The following is a 21,641-nucleotide window of genomic DNA, read 5'->3' as shown; positions in this document are numbered from 1 at the left end:
CCAGTAATGAATTATGGGTATTGAATGAGGCTGGGGCAGGTACCCACTCTTTTAAGAGCAGCAGGGATGTGAATAAGGAGAAAGATGCAGTGAAGCCCGGGGCCTCCACAGAACGCCTCAGGGAGGGGGAGGCACAAAGACTCCAAATCAGGCCCAGGCACCCTGAGGTCCACACACCTGACAACACTTGGAAAATGCACTCTAGGGAAGGAAGGCTGGTGAGGCAGAGAGCAAGGGGAAAATAGTCGAGGATGGTGGGCACAGTTGCATGCGGAAGGGGCAGGAGCTCACATGCTTGCCAGTGTCTTTGAAGTTTGCTGACTTGCAGAGATGCCTGGCCATGGCCTTCCGAGTCCTCACAAGTTAGCTGCTTAAGTGTTAGGACTCTAGCTAGGACAGAAAAGGAGTGGGCATTATCACATAAACAAGGGAGAAAAGCCAGAACCAACTGTACTTGTGCCCTATGCAGAGCCCCTGAGGTCCACGGACCATGTAATCGACCTGGCAGTAAACAGTGAGCCTTTGCTCAGTGCCAGGCTCCCTGGGGGTGTATTAAGAAGTACAAGACCCCGTGTAGTGGTTAATCCTCCCAACAAAGCTGGGAAGTACTATTACTATCCTCACTTTATAAATAAGGGATCTGAAGGTCAGAGAAGTTAAATATTTTATGTCCAAGGCCACATAGCCAAGAAGTAACAGAAGCAGGATCTGAGCCTCCTGGTCTATGCTGCTTCTTGGGTAGGAGGGTCTGTACATTAGTATCATGTAGTGACATTTGTTTTAGAAAATTGTATTGTTAAGACCTCCTCCTGGGACTTCCCTGGCGGTCCAGTGGTTTAGACTTTGCCTTCTAATGCAGGGGGTGTGGGTTTGATCCCTGGTCAGGGAGCTAAGATCCCACATGCCTCACAGCCAAAAAACCAACACATAAAACAGAAGCAATACTGTAACAAATTTAATAAAGACTTTAAAAATGGTCCACACATCAAAAAAATCTTAAAAAAAAAAAAGACCTCCTCCTAAGGGCCAAGAGAACTATATATTTTTGTCCTTTAATCAAATCAGAAAGCCGTGTGTCTGTCGTGCTCTCACTGGCAGCCCTCTGAGTTGTTAGACCAAATCCTCTCATCCTCACTGTTGGTCCAGTGAGGTGGAGAAAAGGTGATCCTGATGTGAGGTGGTAGGAAGCTAGGTGTTAGGCTCTCAACAAAGATGTGTTAAATCTGCCCTGACATGTGGACAGGGGCGTGGACTTCTGGGTCTGCCCTGGCACCATCACCTCTTTCGGGAGAGAAAGGCGGGGAGGGAGGGAGGAAAGAAAGGACAGGGGGGAGGGGGAGGGAAGCGGGGAAGGAGGGGCAGGTACAGAACTGTGGCAAGCACTCTGGAAGTCATGAGCAGGGCAGGCTAGTGCTTTACCAAAACTCCTCTCCGTTCAAGTTGTTGAACACAGTGGTTCTACCCTCAGTCTCCTGCCTAAAGCTACAGGATTGCTCATTAATGTGGATGAGCTTGGTTTTCACAGGCAAAGTAGGGGCCACATCCACTTCCACATGGATGAGCAGAGCCTGCAGTTTCCATGTGCCCAGTAAGGAGCACGAGACTTGGTTGTAACTACACACTTCACTGCCCTCAGTGCTTTAAAGTGGGTGGTGGGTGCGCTCAGAGCACCTGGAGGAAACAACCTTCCTGATCCTTTTGATTCCTTCGCAAGATTCCCCTCAGCCTCCACTGGGGCTCATGTGGAGTTCAGGATCTAGAAATAGATCTCGAGGCCTTAGAGGACAAGCAGCCTCTACACTGGCAATGGCCTCGTCCCGATCTTTGCCGTCTCTAAGGCTTTAGGGAGTGGGGGCAGAGCTGGCAGAGCTGTCTCTCCCTCGGCTCTAGGATTCCCTGCATCATCTCTTCACCTAGGGCTCCACCCTTTACAAGGTAACATCAAGGTTTTGCTAATGTCCAAATTACATCTTTCTAATATAAAAATTAAGGATCCCAGTTCAGAGAGTTCTAAATCTCTGAGGTCAGACTTTTAGAGTGAATTTGGCTTAGATACACAAAACCCTTGGGGGAGCTTTGAAGCTCCAATTCATTGACCCTCTTGCAGGATGGTGTGGGCACAGAGGTTCTTTCTCATCCCCAAGCGGTGCTGGATGAGACAGGATTCATTCCATGTAGCTGCCTGCCACGGAACACGATCCCCACAGTGAAGGGTTTATCACGGGCCTGATGCATCAGCACACGGGAGGTCACCCACCTGGACTTAAAATCTTCAGTGTTTCCCAGCTTGTTTTTCAGTGTCCTGCTTTGCCATTTCCCAAGTACATTAGGCTGCTGGAGTCTATTTCAAGCCCCCAAATAAGCAGCAACACGGCCGTCTCCAAAAACATCCATGGTGGCCACATCATTGGTAAAAGAAAAAGTGCTTTTGATTAATTCATTACTCCAGACCCCTTTGCAGAGGACCAGTTTAAGATGAAGTATTCTTGAAGGAAAGAAGCTCACTCCGCTGCAATTCTACTGAGGGGATGAGCAAAGAGAACATGTGGAAATGAAATATAGAAGTGAGGCTATATTTAGGAAGAATTCCTTGCCTATCAGAGTTGGGAGCTTCCAAAGTAGAGGATCTAGGAAGCTACAGTCCCTCTTTCCTATCCTCTCCAACAAGTCTCAGAGGCTGAGGCACAGGGGCTCAGCCTTACCTGGTTATTTCTTCTTTCAGGGCAGCAGGGTCTGCAGGGTAAAACTTCACACGGAAACACATGGTGAATGGAGGCTGGGCTGCAGAGAAAAAGAGGTGCCCATCAGGAAGACCCTCCCAGGAAGAGGACTGGGCTCCCCGCCCCACTGGGATGCACAGGTCTTTGAACCATCTGAAGAAAATCTTCACGTGTTTAGGGCCAACTTCCACTTAGAACAGTGGAAAATTCCCAAGACTCACTGCAAGTGGGAGGTTTCCTCCCACCCTCCCCAGGGGTGAGGCTTCCGTCTTTTCATGGACAATACTTACATCTCAACTGCTTCACCACAGACTTTGTAAACTCCAACCAATGCTGAAACAGAGAACACAGAACAAGAAAGCCCTAATGAGAAGCAGTGTCAAATATAACTTGTTTTATTCAATTTAAAAAACCAGACAGATTGTAGCCCAGGGTGAAAGCAGCTCAGAAGCTTGTGATATGTAGGCTTGGAGAGTACAGAGTGATATGATTTTCTGAAATAAGCTCCCCATGGAACCAGCTGTGAAGGGGGGAAGAGATCCAGCTTCAGATGCCATTTCTGGGCTTCCCTGGCAATGTCGCCTTCCAACGTAGGGCGCCAGAGTTCCAAGCCATGTTTCTGGCATGCCAGTAGGCACAAATGAATGCACGTATGTGTGATGGGGACAGAGCCCCACCTGGCTTTAGTAGGGAAATACTCCCTTTAGTGGGTTGTGTTTGTTTCTGTTATGCAGTGGGGACATGATGACACACAGAGGCTACTGGTAGCAGCTCTAGAAAGCACTGGCAGGTGGAATTTCATAAATGGCGAGAAGGCAGGGATGGCTGGTGTATATTTCATCTTTGTTTGAGCAACACATTGCCAACCCTTGTGTTAGGGAATACGTACTCAGGATTCCTTGGCATCCAGGGATGTTTAAAATCTAAGTCTCATAAGATAACTAACCACAACCAACGTGTAGTATCCTGTTTTCCCTGGATTTTCACAGAGGCAGGACATAGTAGCAATGCATTTTTTCCCATGGTACTTACGTTTGGGAAAGGAAGCAACGAGAACGTTCTGTATCAGTTTCCCACTTCTACATGGATGCCTTATAAAACGTACTACTGATGTTTGTTGCTTTCATGATAAATCAGGAACCTTGATAATTTGCAGAGAGCTAGAATTGCTGATATTTGGGGCTTGATTATCTGGAAGTAGCTTAAAACCACTGCTCTGTGAGTCTTGTTTACCACTGTATCACTGGTGCCCAGCTCAGTGTTCAATGTGCAGCTGCAGAACAGGAGAAGGAACCAGGTCCACACCTCCCTCTTTTCTGACTACTTCTATTTAGTAAGACGTCTGGCAGAGTCCTCCCTGTGGCAGGAAGGCAGGGCCACGCAGACGCATCCTGGCCTCCCTCGATGCCCAGCTGTCACCTTCTGGGCTGGGCCGTGGGTCACACAGTTAATGGACCCACCAAGAGCCAGTTCTTCCGTCAGTTCCACACGGATAATCTGGGCTGACATCCTGCTCTCTTGCTTCCTCTGAGCTGAGTTCCCACGAGGCTGGCAACTCATTATAGCCACTCAGTGGGGTTAAGAGGTCCTTCTCACATTACACGGCCCACCGCGGCGGCTTGGCTTCACAGGGAAGCAAAGGCAGGAGATGAAACTGCACGGAAACAGCTGGGGTTCCAGACCATGCCTATGAAGGCGGAGGAGGCCTGTCTGTGCGGAGCCCACCGGACAGTGAGAAGAACACAGCAGGTGTCGGGGACTCAGAAAACTGAATGCCCTGAGGCACTGGACCCATAGATCAAAATAAATAAACGAAGATAGATAGAAGCTAAGTGCAATGATAGATCCATTATCAGCAGAAGGCAGAGAGGCTGAATGACAAAAGGCTATTCCCCTTGGCAATAGCTGGAGAGAAGACTTTAGTTTGTACTGCAGTGAGAGCTCCAGAAAGGAGTGAGGCTGGAGGAGACTGGGAGCAGGTGGAAAGAAGGTGGAAAGCTTGTCCAAGAGAGGCTCTGGTAGAGAAATCTTGACAGGATCCCCAAAATACGGTGATGGCCAGAGTTACCTTTTGCAGCTGTCTGCCTATATCTGGGTCCCAGAATCACTAGCAAATTGATAACATTGGGTTGGGGAGGAAGGGTCAGGAGAAGAGTAAAAAGAAGGTTCAGAGAGCAGAGCTTCCTCCTGCATTTGGGTGAAGGAGCCAAGGTGGTACAATCTTCAGACTCTGGGGGCTTGAAGGAGAGGCTGAGAATTGTCTGAGACCAGGGCCTGAGTCAGGAACAGGGGAGGGGGAGTGAGGGCAGCTCCTCCAGGGGGCACCAGAGAAATCCCAGACCCCATGGAGACCCCTGCAGAGCAAGCAATGATGGGATGGATGTGAGCGCTGGGTCCTGCCGCCCTGGTGCTCAGGGGAAGAGGTCTGGGGTGGGGGGCAGGGAGCTCATCTCCTCCATCTCTATCGTGATCAGTAGATCTAGGACAATTCTTTACAGGTCCATTTCCCCACAGCTCTCAAGGACCCTCTCAAGCCTCCCTGCTCTCCTTAAACCCTCAATAAAAGCACAGAATCATGTCACTTTAGAGGCTAGAGGGTATGAATTCAGCATGGAACCCCCAGAAACCACACAGGCTCTGGCATCAGGCAGGTCTGAGCAGGAGACAGGCTTTGCCACTTGCCTTGGGCAAGTTACGTAACCTGTCCGAGACCGTCCACTCATCTGGAGGATGGATGGTATAACTGCGGATACTTATCTCATTCGTGGTAAGGATCAAATAACACATGTGAAGCTCTTAGCTTCATGCCTATACACCTCATCGCTCAACGTCCATTGGCTGAAAGATGGACTCCATTGGCTCCAGCGTGGAGCCTGGCACATAGGAGCCACTCCGTGAAAGTTTATTTCTCCTTTTCCCCATTTCCTTATTTTTCTCTGTCTCCTTTGGCTTTTAATCTTTGTCATCTCGACATACTCTCTTATCCTCCTCAAGCACATGCTGATCCAACTAAAAAATAATGAACAGGATACATTTCACCCTTTTTTCTTCATACACCACTGTCTTTGGGAGATGAAGAGAACTTGGGGTAACTGGTCTTCCTTCTTAAGGAGAAACAGCTCTGACTCCCAAAAATAAACAAACTACAACCACAAAATCCCTTTGTAAAAACAGTCTAAGAGTCTACCATTACAGAGTGAACGGACACCTAGAGCATGTGGGACATGTAGCTTCCTGGTGTCGTGGAACTTCGGGGGGTCTTATACTATCGTCCAGAGCTAAGGATAGTATTTATGCCAAGACAGTGGGGCCTTTATAGGGTGAGGGGTTGACCTCAACACTCCTCAAACACTGGTGATGCTCAAAATTCTGCTGAGCCAGGAGGAATGAAACACGGCAGCAAAGTGGGGCGGGGCTTGTCAAAGGAAACAGATTCAGGCTTTTGTTTCTTTCCTATAGCTCAAGTCTTCAGCATAAAACCCTAAATGTGACCTGGAGACACAGCGGCTCGGAGCATCAAACAACAAAACAACACCTGGGAACTTCTGTGGTGGCGCAGTGGTTAAGAATCCACCTGCCAATGCAGGGGACGCGGGTTCGATCCCTGGTCCGGGAAGATCCCACATGCTGCAGAGCAACTAAGCCCGTGTGCCACAACTACTGAGCCTGCACTCTAGAGCCCGCGAGCCACAACTACTGAGCCCAAGTGCCTAGAGCCTGTGCTCCACAACAAGAGAAGCCACTGCAATGAGAAGCCCGCGCACTGCAACGAAGAGTAGCCCCAGCTCGCTGCAACTAGAGAAAGCCCAGGACCAGCAATGAAGACCTGACGCAGCCAAATTAAATATAAACAAACAAACAAATAAATAAATAACAAAAAACACCACCTGACTCCCGCCTGCTGAGGGAGTTACCTGTGGCCCTGGGCACTGCTGGGAGGCTGTGCCCTCCGGGGCTCCAAGGTCCCCAGTGGTGACAGACATGAAGCTCATGTTTGGAGCTATGAAAAAAATGAGTGGACCCATGAAAGGGGGGCCCTCTGGGGCTCGTGGTGACAGTGCTTTTGGAGGATGGCAGACGACAGTGGGTGTGGGGAAGGGAGGCAGTGAGGCCTGAATGCTTCTGCATACTTTCCCACTTCGGTGGGGATGCCAGAGAGAACCTCCCCACGCCGAGCAAAGGGCTGATGGACGGAAGTTATAGGAAGTGCAGGTGTGGGCCTGAAGGGTAGCTGGGCAAGTGGAGGGCAGGAACGTGGCACTATAACCCACTAACTCACCCACTCATCGTTCCCGCAGCAGATATTTACTGAGCATCCACTGCATTCTAGGCCCTGTGCTAGTTCCATGGGTTACAGTGATGAACGAGATAAAGTCCATGCCCTCATGGAACTCATGTTTTTGCAAGGAACACAGGTGATCAAACAGGCGATACCAGCATGGTGTAGTAAGTTCTACTCCAATAGGGGTAGAACAGGGCACATGGGGACACATCAGAGGGGCCCGTCAGTCAGAGTAGGGGTTAGGGAAGGCTTCCGGGAAGAAGTCAAAGCCTAAGCTGAGACCTTCCGTGTGAGAAGGAGTTAGCCAGAAGGACAGTGTGGAGAGTAGAGAAGTGAGGAAAGGGGAAGCAATGTTCCAGAGGAGAACTGTACAGGTGAAGGCTCTGAAGAGGAGAAGACTGACATGTGGAGAGCCACAGTATTGACTGGTGGGGCCACAGCAGGGTGGAGACGGTCGGGGAGATGACGCTGGAGGGGTAGTCAGGGGCCCTTGTTCCTGTATCTGTCCGGAATAGCACAGTCCTTGTCAATGCCTTGTGTCTGTAGAGCCGCCCACGTTGTGTAGAGCAGAACAAGACTTGCAGGATTTGCAAGGGCTGAAAAGCCCACGTCAGTTCGGCTCCATCTCTGTCCTGCCCGGATTGGGTTGTTGTGGCACTTAGGTGAGACCCTTCCTAACCAGAACAAGGCGAATCAGCCCATTTACTAGAGAGGGGCAGGAGAGCCTCAGCCTGTGACCTGGGCCCTGAGACCACAACACCTGCCCAGCTGCCCTGAGTCTAACTGGGCAGTTTTGGGCAAATCACTTCAGCTCTCGAGGCTGCCATTTCAGCGTCTAAAAAACGATGGACCACTCCAGCTGAGCTCTGCTACGGGGTCTTCCAGGTCTCACCATATGATCTGAAGAGATGACACCGAACTGCAGGGTCTGGTTGGTCCCCGACTCCTGAGGCTAAACTCTGAACATGAGTGACAGACAGTTCAGGGCCTCAGGCTTACTGACCACCCCTCTCCTCCATCTGTGCTTTGAATACTGACTTACCCGCTGCTTATCAGGGTCCACAAAGCGGATCCCAAAGTAGTCTTTCTCAAGCAGATTCAGGTGGTGGCAAAGAAGGTCAAACAGGTATTGGCCTTTGGCATCTCTCTGCAAAGAAAGCAAGCTCCATTGAGAAGTGGGCGGGCTTCTTCAGTATAACTTTGTTTTGATGGTCATTAAAAATCGTTTGTAACAGTTGCATGAGGATGTGAAAGGGGCACATGTCCATGACTATGTCCTCCATATTGTGATGGATTCAACATTCTCAGGAATTCTGAGGCTTTCAGCACCTGGAAGGAGCCCAAGAACGCTTCCTTCCACAAAGATGTCAGAGAAGGCAGATAGAGTCAGGTAGGCCCAGTTCCCACCTACAATGCACACAGCTTTCCTCTGGACTGTCATGTGGCACACACCAAGTCCGGCTGGCTCTGCCTCTAAAGTGCATCATGAATCCTCCTGCTTGTCTCCATCCCCATCACCAACTCCATAGGTGAAGCCACCACCATCTCTCAGCTGGACCACGGCCAGAGCCTACTAGCCAGTCCTCTGCCTCTGTGCTCACCCTTTCTCCACATGGCAGCCAGGGTGACCACAATTTAGACAAACTGTCTTTTTTTAACGAATAAGTAATACAGGCACACAGTAAGATATTCAAACATACAAAAGAATACACTATGAAGAGTCTCCCTTTTACCTCACTCACCCTATGCTGCAGTTCCCCACCCCCAGAAGCAAACCCTCACCAGCTTCTTGGGTATCCTTAATGTGGTTATTTTATACACGGGCAAGCCTATATACATATACGTCTCCTGTTTTAAAAAGACATTAGCAGCATATTTTATACTGTATTCTGCTACTTGGGATTTTTCCCCACGTAGGGTATCTTGTGACTCTTTCTATAGCAGCACATATAGATATGCCTCACAGTTTTTTTACTGCAGCGAGCACACAGTGATCTCTAATTACGTTGCCGCTCCTGCGTAACGCTGTCAGCAAGGGGCTTCTCTTGCTCTCAGAATAAAATCCAAGCTCTGACCGCGGCCTCCAAGGCCCTGCACGACCTGGCTCCTGCCTCCTTTCTGAACTCACCCCAAATCATTCTTCTCACCACTCTCCGGCCACTGTCTCTCTGTTCCTGAGCGTGCCAAGGCTTTTCTGCCTCTGCGTCTTTGTATCCCCTCTGCCTGGGATGCCCTTCCTCCGGCTCTTCATCTCCTTGAGGTCTCAACTCAAATGTCCTTGCTGCAGAGAGGTCTTTCCCTACAGAACAGCCCCCTGTCACTATCTCATTTATTTATCCTGTTTATTTCCTTCATGGCACTGACAACAGGCTGTCATTATCTTGTTGATTTGTTTACTTATTTATCATCTGCTCCCTTTCTACACCATACTTTTCATGAGGGTAGGAGCCCTCCCCCAGAATTTAGCACAGGGCGTGGCATATGGCAGGTATGTCCTCAATAATTATTTGTTGAATCAATGGATAGAAGGTGGAGGGGTGGCTGAAAGGTTTTACAAAATGTCAAGAAATTAGGCCACTTCTAAACCCATAACCTTCTCCTCAGGGACCTGCCTGGGTATCTCTGACGAGCTGGGAGAATGACTTGCAGGGAAGTGTCAGAACAGCTGGAGCTCTGCAAGACAGCATCTCTGGGCCTGTCCCCAGTGGTCTCCGCAGCTCAGCTGAGATGCTCACCTCTGGTGGATCTGTGTTTAATTCTGCGTGCAAATCAAGGTGGTCTTATAAGATCCAAACTATCTCACCTATGACAAGGCCCAAGGCCGTGGGTAATTACAGAAGGACCTGGCCCTGCTCCAAGAATGGACAGATCTTTAAGACCACCTCAAAAGGTTTACCCCTCACCTCTGTCCCTTCTGCCAGCTCACCCTATACTTTCCAAGGAGAACTAGGGCAGCATATCAGATCTCTCAGCAAGTATCTTAAGAAGCTTACCCTTGCAGGATTGGAAGGATGAGCGAGTGAACAGCTCAGCTAAGGAAGGTGGTGCCATGTGGGCACCTCCCCTCCTCTTCCGCTGGCCTCGCACTCCCGCCCACAACATAACCTTGAGGCAGCGGGCCCCGTTCTTACACCCTTCGGTCTCCCACCAGAAAGAGCTACTCTCACGACAGAGCCTTGTTATGAATCACGCTGGGACTTCAGGGCAGTGGGCCACAAACCAGGTCTTTCAAAGGACTCCATCAACAACTGTCACTGAGGGCAGGGGCTGTCAACTCTTTCCTTACTGATGCCCCAGAGTGCGGGAAGAGTTTAAAGTCATTTTTAAGGTTCTTCTGGGAACAGAGAACATATGCTTAACCCTGTCTCAAGCAGCATGTCCTGTACTGTTATCTCTCTCAAAGCAATTGAAATGGAATACTAAGAGACAGTTGCATATTATGAATATTTTTCTCTACAAATTGACCTTTGCGCCAAGCTGGCTACTACACTGTGATCAGCTGGGGAGAGTTTTTTTTTTTTTAATTGAAGTATAGTTGATTTACGTATTATGTTAGTTTCAGGTGAACAGCATAGTGATTCAGTATTTTTGCAGATTACACTTCATTACAGGTTATTGCGAGATAATTGGTATAATTCCCTGAGGTATAGAGTATATCCTTGTTGTTCACCTATGTTATAAATAGTAGTTTGTTAATTCCATACCCCTAATTTGTCCCTCCTGGGGTGAGTTTTAATGGCTGAAGAAGTTCGCTTCCTTACATACAACAGCCATATTAGCAGAATCCTGGGGCAGCCATGGGGAAATTGTGCCTCTGTGATAGAAATCACATGGACTTTTGATAAGAATCACGTCTTCCCGCAGACATAGAGAATGGACTTGAGGACATGGAGAGGGGGAAGGGTAAGTTGGGACGAAGTGAGAGAGTGGCATGGACATATATACACTACCAAACGTAAAATAGATAGCTAGTGGGAAGCAGCCGCATAGCACAGGGAGATCAGCTCGGTGCTTTGTGTCCACCTAGAGGGGTGGGATAGGGAGGGTGGGAGGGAGATGCAAGAGGGAGGGGATATGGGGATATATGTGTACGTATAGCTGATTCACTTTGTTATACAGCAGAAACTAACACAACATTGTAAAGCAATTATACTCCAATAAAGATGTTAAAAAAAAAAAAAGAATCATGTCTTCCACAGAAACAACTCATACTCATGGGTTGGCAGCTCAAATACACTTGTAGGGCTCTTAGCTGGTAAGAACATTAAATTCAGCAGATCCAACCTCAGAGTTCTTCCATTTCACAGGAAGAAAAAGGAAGCATGGCTTTTCTCTTCAGGTTGTTGTAAAAAAAAAAAAAAAAAGACACATCCCATTGTACATGCCCTTTATCAGTGAAAAAGGATCTTTTTATCATTATTTCTCAGCATCTGGTGAAACCCCTGCTCCCCACCATGAAGTCAGAGTTCCCTCAGGTTCCCACTTACCCGTGGTGGAGGCATGGTTTTGAGCTACGAGGCTCTCGTGGAGACTAATGAAGACAAGCATCTTCCCTTGCTGTGTCTCCAAGGCTGGAGGGAAGGAAGGGAGGGAGGTAGGAGCAGAGCTCCTCCTTAGAGCGGAATCCCATGAAGTTTAAAACCCCAGAAGAAACACAAAGGCAGGATCTACTGAGAGCCGCTGGGACACCTTTCACACAGAGTTGCAATCGCCCCTCCCTTGGAGCACCCACGCCTGTGGCTGGTGGACTGGCCCCAGGCAGTCTTTGGGCGGAAAGTCACATTCAGCTGGACCCTCGTGGTGGTTCCTACAGCAAGCCTCTGGCAGGGCCTAGGGTTTAGGAATTTAAAACTTCCTGGCCTTGCACTTCCAGATGCCAGCCGTGTCCTAGGATTCCCTCTCCGTGGTCTCCCTGCCTTAAGTTGGGGCTTTCTGGAATATTCTCTGGCAGCTGGCTTTCTCTTTTGGTGGGACGGCAGAGTCCAGTGAGTTCTGTCTCCTTTTCCCTTTGCTGGCAGTTGCCCTGGTGCTATGCTAACCCGCATGTTGTGTGCTCAATGTTGTGCCATTGATTATACTGGAGAAACAGGCACTCACGCTGACAGGTGATTACTGTTTAGTCACAAAGTCGGGGCTCCAAGCCTGAGGCCGTTTATCTTCAGGACAAGCGAGCTGAGGCAGAGCACCCAAATCCAGCTAAACCTCGGAGGTTATTCTCTTCACAAGGACATTAGTGGGTCAAAATAACGTATTAAGCACCCATCTAAAAAATAAATTTACATTATGAACCACAATAGCACCTACACACATTTGAAAATAATAGTGCGTACACATGCATCCTTTTAATTCTCTCTATATGGTGCCCAGAATGATTCATGAGCCCCTTAGAATCATTCTGAAACTCAGAGGTCAGGAGAATTCATATTGGTGCTCCTTCCTGGAGGGCCTGGCTCTAGTTCTCTATGGTTTGTCTGTTCCTTAGGGAAGGCACTGAGGCAGCAAGCAGTAAGCAGTAAGCAGGCTTGGGCCAGTGACCTAAACTCGTCAAGGTTAATTGCATTTTCTGCCTCACAGTCAATACCCTTGGGTAGGAGAACTGTTTTTTTTTTTAACCCATCACAGGGTCAATCCCAGGGACTCTGGCGTGGTGCATCCAGATAAGAGGAGCTAACATGTAGAAAGCTCCCCACTCACTGGGCCTTACCTTATTCAATCCAGCTTACCTGTAAGGCAGGTAGATTATAAGTGCAAACTACCTGAGTCGTGAAGAAGGCACAAGCCATCACAACTTTCTCAGATCCTGGGCCACATGCAGTTAAAGGGGAGCTAGCCATGGTTTCACAGCCCTTCAAGAAGGCAGAGGGGAGATGGAGGGTTACAGGAGGTGGGCACCTGCCCTCCAAAAGCACAAGAGTCCGGGGGTGCGGAAAGGCCATGCTAGGATGGGGGGTGCCTGGAGGAGGAAGCAAGAGCTGAACAAGTTGTCCTCGGGGGCCTGAGAGGGAGGGACAAGGCACCCAGCACCCTAGGGGTGGGATGCCATCCCAGCCTCTATTCTGTCTTAACCTTACATTTACACTTCTTGTAGGCCAAAGACTTCCTGGCTTTCCTTATCCATGTTGTCTAAGGGCATGTGTGTGCAGCCGTCTGCCAGGTTCAGGAGCAGATGCTGTGTAAAAGCACTTTAATGTTGGGACTTCCCTGGTGGCGCAGTGGTTAAGAATCCGCCTGCCCATGCAGGGGACACGGGTTCGAGTCCCGGTCCGGGAAGATCCCACATGCCGCAGAGCAACTAAGTCCGCGTGCCACAACTACTGAGCTTGCGGTCTATAGCCGTGAGCCACAACTACTGAGCCCATGTGCCACAACTACTCAAGCCCACGCACCTAGAGCCCGTGCTCCGCAACAAGAGAAGCCACCACAATGAGAAGCCCGCGCACTGCAACAAAGAGTAGCCCCTGCTCGCTGCAACTAGAGAAAGCCTGCACGCAGCTACGAAGACCCAAAGCAGCCAAAAATAAATAATTAAAAAAAAAAAAAAAGCACTTTAATGTCACAGAGGAACAGCCACATTAGCTCATCTTCTCAGGGCCAGGGCATGAGTACGCTGAGCCGAGAAGTGTGAATCAATCACTGGGGTGCGGTCCTGCCCCTGTGTTCGCACACTACAAGCGGCCTGGCTTTCTGAGGCACAGGGAGGAGAGGGGCACGAATGCTAACAGCAGGGCCCCAGATTTCTTAACCTCTGCACCTTCCATGCCAATTTACATTTTCTTTGAAGGGACAGAACTCCTGCCGAGCTTCTGGCCCAGGAGCCCACTTTTCTTGCTTAGTCATAAACCAACAAAATCTGCCCAGGAACGGCTGAGGCTGTGGCTAGAAAAGCAGCCAGCTCGCTCTGGGAGAAGATGAGGGAGGGTAATTGTAGGGAGAAATGCAGCTGTACTGTCTCATATAGCGGGTTGCCCCCAGTGCAGCAGGGCCAGAGCTTAGCCCCGTGCAGGCCCTCGCTCCCTACTCTCAGAGGAGATGGACTCCAGAGCTCGGCAGTTAGGCTGGGAAGGATGGGGCCCATGCAGGTACTTGGTACCTAGACTGTAGCACCAGGAGGCTGCCCTGGAGCCAGGTGGCCATGTGGCTCCTGGGGGGAGAGGTCCGGCCCTGAGGAGGGAAGGCAGAGTTCAGAGGGAGAGAGGAACAGTGGTCACCCAGACTCCTGCAGCCACTGGCCCCAGCTAGTCCTTAACAAACGCAGCACCTTCTTGCACCAATAACCAGCCATTCTACACGCAAACTGAGGGAACTGGGTGCGTTTCATGATGCAAATAGATATCTGTAGGTTCAGATGCCAGGCATGGGGCCTCAGGGAGCCCCGTTGGCAGTCCTTGCTTGGGTCAGAGAACTGGCTGAGCTCGGCGCCACATGGTGTGGTAGGCAGAGGACATGCACGTGGGGCAGGCAAAACACATTCCGTCTGGAACGTGGAGGTCACTGTGTGCAAGTCAATGGCATGGGAGGGAGGACTACGTGTTCTGTTAGCACAGATGGTCCAAGCCAGACTCAACAAGGGCAGTTAAGACCCTCTGAGCAGATCCTCAAACCTGCTGTCGTAGAGCTTGTAAGAGCGGGGCTAACGAGAGGGCTAGACTTACTGAGATATCAGTGACGATGCTTCAAGAGCCAAGGCGTCCCCATTCCTATGTGGATTCCTTGTACCCGGTGAAGTTACCAGAAGGACAAAAAACCTGAGCTGGGCCTGAAGGAAAGCAAACTCGTGTATCTTTCTCATGGTGAGGCCACTTTTACAGTAAAGTGACCCTTAGAAGCGTCACTGTTTCTTGCTATTGATTGAACAAATTTTGGTTGTATTTTTCCAGCCAGTGCTGAATATCTCAGTGGACTAGTCATATCACAGCTATAGAACTACTGAAAACTCAGCCAGGCTTGTTAGAAAAAAACTCAACACTTTGTATTTGTGTGAAGCTCATATTCTCTCTCTCTTTCTCACACACACACACACACAAACACGCACACACATACACACACACCCTCTCATACAACTATGCCTACAACGTTGCTTCAGATAATTTGTAAAGAAAGCCCAGCATTTTGGGGCAAATAGACAACCCCTTGGAATGTAAACTGGTGCAGCCATTATGGAAAAAGAGTATGGAAGTTCCTCAAAAAACTAAAAATAGAGTTGCCATGTGATCCAGCAATCCCACTCCTGGGCATATATCCAGACAAAACTATAATTCAAAAAGATATATGCACCCCTATGTTCATAGCAGCACTATACACAATAGCCAAGACATGGAAACAACCTAAATGTCCATCGACAGATGAATGGATAAAGAAGATATGCTACATATATACAATGGAATATTACTCAGCCATAGAAAGAATGAAATAAGGCCATTTGCAGCAACATGGACAGACCTAGAGATTATCACACTAAGTGAAGTAAGTCAGAAAGAGAAAGACAAATACCATATGATATCACTTATATGTGGAATCTAAAATATGACACAAATGAACTTATCTACGAAACAGGAACAGACTCACAGACATAGAGAACAGACTTGTAGTTGCTGGGGGCGGGGGGAGGGGTTGGGGGAAGGATGGACTGGGAGTTTGGGGTTAGCAGATGCAACCTATTATATATAGAATGGATAAAAATGGATAAACAACAAGGTCCTACTGTATAGCACAGGGAACTATATTCAATATCCTGTGATAAATCATAATGGAAAAGAATATGAAAAAGAATGTATATATGTATAACTGAATCTCTATGCTGCACAGCAGAAATTAGCACAACATTGTAAATCAGCTATACTTCAGTAAAATAAATTACTTAAAAAGGAAATACAATAGACATCCCCTTGCACCCAACCCTAAAGACAGTTTGACAACACATTTTATTGACTTTTTTTTTTTTTTTTGCAAGGGGCAAATGCACATGCTATTTGTCAAGCCTGGGAATTTCTGGGGTTAAGGCGAGTGGCCTGGGTGGCCAGGGTCAGGAGCACCATGTCAAGCTCAGCATCCTCACTGGTTCCCATAATCCTGCAGCCTTTCCCCCAGTCTCCTTGCCCCTCAGCAGAAAACTGTTTTATTGGCCAGTACCAACAAATGTGGTGGGTTCTAGGCTGGACACATCCCATAACGAAGAGGCTAGGATTTCTGAGTCCTGGTGCAGTCTCCTTTTCAATTACCCTATCAGGTCACTCGCGTTCCCTCGGAGTTGACGTGGAGGCAAAGAGAGCAGAGAGGGGAAGGGCCCTGGGAAGGTTCACTGAGGATGAGCCCTGGGCTTGGAGTCAAGGCCCTGCTCTGCCACTTCTCAGCTTGTGACCTCAGACCTGTCCCTTAATCCGTCTGAGCTTCCGTTTCCTTAGCTACAAAACAAAGATTAACACTACATCTCTCAAAGGATTATTGTGAGGCTCAAAACAAGAGACGTAATATACATAAAAACCCTGTGTATTTTCCCTACCAACCTCCTCTGCCTCCTGTGACCTCTTCTTCCCTTAGGCTGAACGGACTTGAACATAACAGGGCCTCAGCGATGAGGCTGTGCACTCACGGGACAGAAGCCAGTCCTCCCTGGACGAGAATGCTCAGGTGGGTCCCGGCTACACATCCGCCTGTGCAGTGTCCCCGAGCTTATGGGGTTGGCCACTGTTTTGGAAATCTGCCCCGCAGGGCTCTCAAGGCACAGATTTGCATCTTCTCCATATCCCAAGGCTATTTTCCCCATACTAGGTCGGAAGAAAAGTATAAAATATCACATATATGCCATCAACCCAAACCCCCTCAGAGGCCTGGCAGCTGTATTTAATTCCATGGGGACAAAGGCAGAGCTTCTTCTGATACGCTCTTGACGTGCTCCTAACACCCGGGAAGGAGTGAGTGAGGTGGAGGATGAGACACGACACAGTTCCAACAGCGACCATACCTTTTAATGCCTTGGCATTAATTAGAATAAAAAGAAAAAAAAATTGGAAAAGTGTATTTAAGTTACTCCAGAGCCCCGATCTCTTTCAAAAACCATACTTGGTTCTCTTTGGCGTTAAAGCTACAAGAGCGAACTGTAGCTTCAGACTCTTCCCCCTGCAGTCCGCAGGTGACTGCCCATCCTGCTGGCAGGTAAAGGGGGAGGTACGAACAAGTAGAGCTCACAGTTCCTGGACTGGAGTCCCGAGTTCCCCAGAGCTCACTCAGTCACTCACAGCTGCTGGTGTCCCTAGCTAGGACCAGGCAGGTCATTCTCATTGCTTCTGAGAAATACAGCCAGGGCCTCCCTTGAAAAGTCTCTCATCAGAGCAGAGAAGCCTCTGAGGTAGGGTCCAGGGCCTGGCTCTGGGTCTGTGGTCCCACTGATGGTACAAAGCCACACTGATGAATGACCCCCTTCCCACCATTTAAGTGGAGACAACCTCACTGGAACAACAAAACTGGAAGTCCCAGGAGAGGAGTGAGACAGCTGGGGCCAGAAACCAAGCAGGTGGTGGAAAGATGGTTTATTTTACAAATGCTGAGGCTTGGGAAAGCAACAGGACAAACCCCAGATCTCCCAATAGCAGCTGTCCCAGTGGTGGAGGGGGATGGAGCGGGGAGGTAAGGTAGGAGGCAGTGACTAGCTCTCTTGAAAATAGTTTCCTTAATAAACAAATTCAGAACCGTATCATGCTCTGGACCAGTGGTTCTAACTGGAGCCTGCATTGGAATCACCTGGATAGTTGTTAAAACAGAATGCTGGGCCCCTCTCCCAGAGTATCTGGCTCAGTGGGTCTGGGATGGGGCTTTTAACAAGATCAAGGTGATGCCAATGCTGATGGTCTGGGGATCATGGGACTAGATCCACCCTTCCCCAGCACCTGTTGGTCACTAGCAGCTCTCGGGGCAAGGACTGCAGGGATAAGGGGGAGAAAAAGTGGATATTTGAGCTTTAGGACAAATACCACTCCAGAATTGTGCTCCTGCTTTGTCAGCACAATTCTCACTTTTTTTTTTTTAAGTGCTCAGTTTATTTATTTATTTATTTTAAAGATTTTTTTTTTGATGTGGACCATTTTAAAAGTCTTTATTGAATTTGTTACCATACTGCTTCTGTTTTATGCTTTGGGTTTTTTTTTGGCCGTGAGGCATATGGGATATTAGATCCCTGACCAGGGATCGAACCTGCACCCCCTGCATTGGAAGGCGAAGCCTCAACCACTGGACCGCCAGGGAAGTCCCACAACTCTCACTTTTTATTCAGTTTTTCATGTTCTCACGTACCAAGAGTACCAACTTCAGAGCACTAGGCTTGTGGGTTCAATACTACAGAGGAATTCTGCTCCTTCCTGCCAGGTTTTCAAGCTCTACCTTTCATGACAGTGGGCAGCTGCCCAGTGCTGGCTGGAAAGTTCAAGTCCCCAGTCACCATTTACTTTCAATGGCTAAGGAGCACAAAATTCACTGCCCTTTTGCCATGAGCTACATCATCAGAAAATAAAGCTGGCAGGTATCATCAAAGCTAATTCAGAGAAAGAGAGCTCCCTTCTCACCCCAGTTTTGCCATCAGTGGCAGGCAGTCTGTTCCAGAACATTTCCTCTCCTGGCCTCTAGGGTCTCTCGTCTAGGAAGCAGGTGGGCTGGGGGCCGCCCCAGACCCCTGCCTGCTGCTGCCTCCTTCCTGTGTCTGTGCTTTTTAAGGTTCTCAGTCAGACTTCCGTCTTGGTTGTCATGACCAGCCTTCTCCTTTCTCTTTCCTGGGCAAGGACCCAGATGTTCCTCCATCAGTGGGTGGGGAAGTAGACGAGTATGGGATAGGTGCCCTGAGGATGTTCCATGCCAGGGAGGAAAGTCTTCTGTGTTCAGCTTTGAGCAGGGAGTCTGGGGCAGGAGGGACGTGAGGGAGTAAGGAAAGGCAAATTCTGAGCCCAAGAGAACTTGGGCAAGTCATTTCTTTCTCTGAGTCTCAGTTTCCCTCTGTGTAAATGACCTTGTGTCCCTTTATGCCTTTATGTGCCCAGAGCCTCTGATTCTGTTCTTAGCTGACCAGAGTAATCACACTCCGGGTCCATCTTCTCTTAAGTGAGGGTAAAAAAAAAAGTGAAAAAAATAAAAACCGAAAAAGGGTAATCACGTAGCTTTACAAGGTGGATGTTTATTAAGACATTTATCGCTAGTTTAATTAATTTGAAAAACTCAGTGTCATTGCTCAAAGTAAATGGGAAGAGTAACTAAACAGAATTCATTCAGTTCTGGAAACTGCCTCTAGCATGCCTCAGACAGTGAAGACCATTATGTGAAACTATTATCCCACTATGAGTCTGGTCATTTTACATTCCGTTGTGAACTACGGAAAAAATCCTCTTAGATTCTCCAGTGCACACCTCCGGCCTCACACGGAGGGAACTGCTGCAGGATCTTCTCAGGTTGGATGCCGAGGTTGTGTCTCCCTCTGTCCTCCCCAGGCCCACTGTTCCCTAGACCACATCCCAGGCGGCAGTGGGGCTCCTGAATTTCTGTATGAAAGGGCCTTAGGGGTGATAGTCTGGGGTTGGGGAGGGGAATGAAGTTTTCTTTGCATGACCCTGAATATAAGATTGAGAACTCTTCAACCGTCTAATAAAGAAGGGATAGAGAATGACAGAGATGAGAAGGGGCTGATAAGGTGTCCCTTCCAACCTCATCCCACACTATCCTAAATTTGCCCGGAGGCAGAGCCTCTGAACTTGGGCTGAGGTAAAAGTCAAGGATGTGCTTTGAGGTAAGTGCCCTCCCGGTCCCTGAGCTTAAGTTTCCTGAGGGTTCTTCCAGATATAATACTTCAGTGGCTGAGCAGCAACAGGTGCCTCTTGGTCTATGAATAATTCCTGGGCTTGGAAATGTATCTCCTCACATGCACTGGAGGTGGGGTGGGGTGGGGTGACCACCTCCCCAGGACATCAGGTGAAACCATGGTCTAGGCCTTGCAGAATGGTGGAGAGAGCGAACAGAGGTGGCAAGACTTGTGGACGTGTGTCAGAGCTCCTTCAGCAGTTCTTCGGCCTGAAGAGTAGGGGTGAATGCAGGAGAGGCGGGAGCCTTGAGCTCAGAGCACTCCCGAGGTCTCTGGCACATCCCCGTCATCTCTGTGCCTCCGCACGGCAAGGCCACCAATACTGAGACCAAGAGTCCCCTGAGGGCTGTACGGCAGCGCAGAGAAGTCACCACTGAAAAAAATTTTGCACATCTGCTGCAAACTGAATATTGTGTCATTTGAAGGCCAAAAAATGGATGACAAACCACTGGGAAAAATGCTCAACTCAGTATATATCTATCGAGGGCCTCCCATGGGCAAGGCACTGCCTGAGCATTCTCAGGACTGCAGAGACATGGGGTTTAGAGACATCTGAAAAAGCGACTTGGGAAAAGCCATCTTCTTTCCTCCAGTCTCCTGGCACTCACTATATGTACCACGCACCTGTCCTACTGCTGCCTCTCCATGTTCATGTCCCCGTTGCTGTCTGTTACCAGGAGAGGTAGAAGTGTGCTCCCCAGTGTTTGCACTCATGGTGCACAGCCCAGGGCCTTGTACCTGATCCTCAGGACGTGTTTGTTGATTAGCTACTAAATGATATGACCAGGCTATTAGCTGAAGATTAGCAGTAACTCATCTTCCCTGATGAGGTCCTCCTGGGTCTTCAACTCCTAATACCCAGTGAGATCAGTGTAGGAAAGAACAGAGGATCATGTTGGGATAAGACTGCTCCTGGAGATGGAGTCCCTGTCCAAAGCAGAGTCAAACTTAACCCTAGAAATTCTTCCAGGATTGGAGTCCCAAGTATTACCTTTTGTCCGGCCCCCTGATTCTAACTCCACAGGCTGCACCTGAGTGGTACAAGGGGCTCCCAGCCTAAACGCCACCAGGCAACAGAAAGTCGCCTGCAGTACAGCCCGGCTCCAAAATAACTGCTTGTCACCCACACACAGTTATGGGAAAGGGAAACACAGCTCTGCTCCCGGAAAGGTCTCTAGCTGGGTCCTTGCCGTTGAAAAGGGAATTAAAAGGTCGATACTGGAAAAGACTAATCATTACATATGTGTAATTATATTGATGTGAATCTCAGAGCCAAGTTCCTTTCAGGAAGTTGATATTGGAAAACACTTTCATGCTCCTGGGATCATGTGGAATAGGATTTAGGATGTTTTTAATTTCTGTAAATTATCAGACACCTTCCCATGGGCAAATTCCACATGTCTCTAGGTATTTCCTCTTTCCCTTACAGTTTTTCTGATGCTTTGCCTGTCTTTCTAAAATATTTCCCGACACCTGGCCAAGGTGCCCAGGACCTTCTTTGGGCTTCAGATCCACGGGTGATTAATAACATAGGACTGGATACCTGTCTTGTCATTTGTCACAGGTCAGGTTATACAGGAAGTGACTCTGGGATGGAGTTTAGCGTGCAGGATGTTTATTTATTTATTTATTTATTTATTTATTTATTTATTTATTTAGTTTTGGCTGTGTTGGGCCTTCGTTTCTGTGCGAGGGCTTTCTATAGTTGCAGCAAGTGGGGACCACTCTTCATCGCTGTGCGCAGGCCTCTCACTATCACGGCCTCTCTTGTTGCGGAGCATAGGCTCCAGATGCGCAGGCTCAG

The 21,641-nt window shown here is 48.8% G+C and overlaps 1 protein-coding gene across 2 annotated transcripts in view; it reads right to left on the bottom strand.

Moving 5' to 3' along the window:
* Nucleotides 1–21,641, bottom strand: part of FRMD5 (FERM domain containing 5) — a 358,782-nt gene that overhangs the window by 39,992 nt on the left and 297,149 nt on the right. For both annotated transcript variants that reach the window (XM_036844862.1, XM_036844863.1), the window contains exons 2-4: nt 8,045–8,149; nt 3,011–3,053; nt 2,703–2,781 (exon numbers count right to left, since the gene is read on the bottom strand). In XM_036844862.1, the coding sequence (XP_036700757.1) occupies nt 2,703–2,781; nt 3,011–3,053; nt 8,045–8,149 (227 nt within the window). The remainder of the gene's footprint in view (nt 1–2,702; nt 2,782–3,010; nt 3,054–8,044; nt 8,150–21,641) is intronic.

The sequence above is a fragment of the Balaenoptera musculus genome, chromosome 2, assembly GCF_009873245.2.
Source record: "Balaenoptera musculus isolate JJ_BM4_2016_0621 chromosome 2, mBalMus1.pri.v3, whole genome shotgun sequence".
Classification (NCBI taxonomy): domain Eukaryota; kingdom Metazoa; phylum Chordata; class Mammalia; order Artiodactyla; family Balaenopteridae; genus Balaenoptera; species Balaenoptera musculus.
Note: the sequence above shows the minus strand (reverse complement) of the source record. Positions and strands in the feature narration are given on the sequence as shown.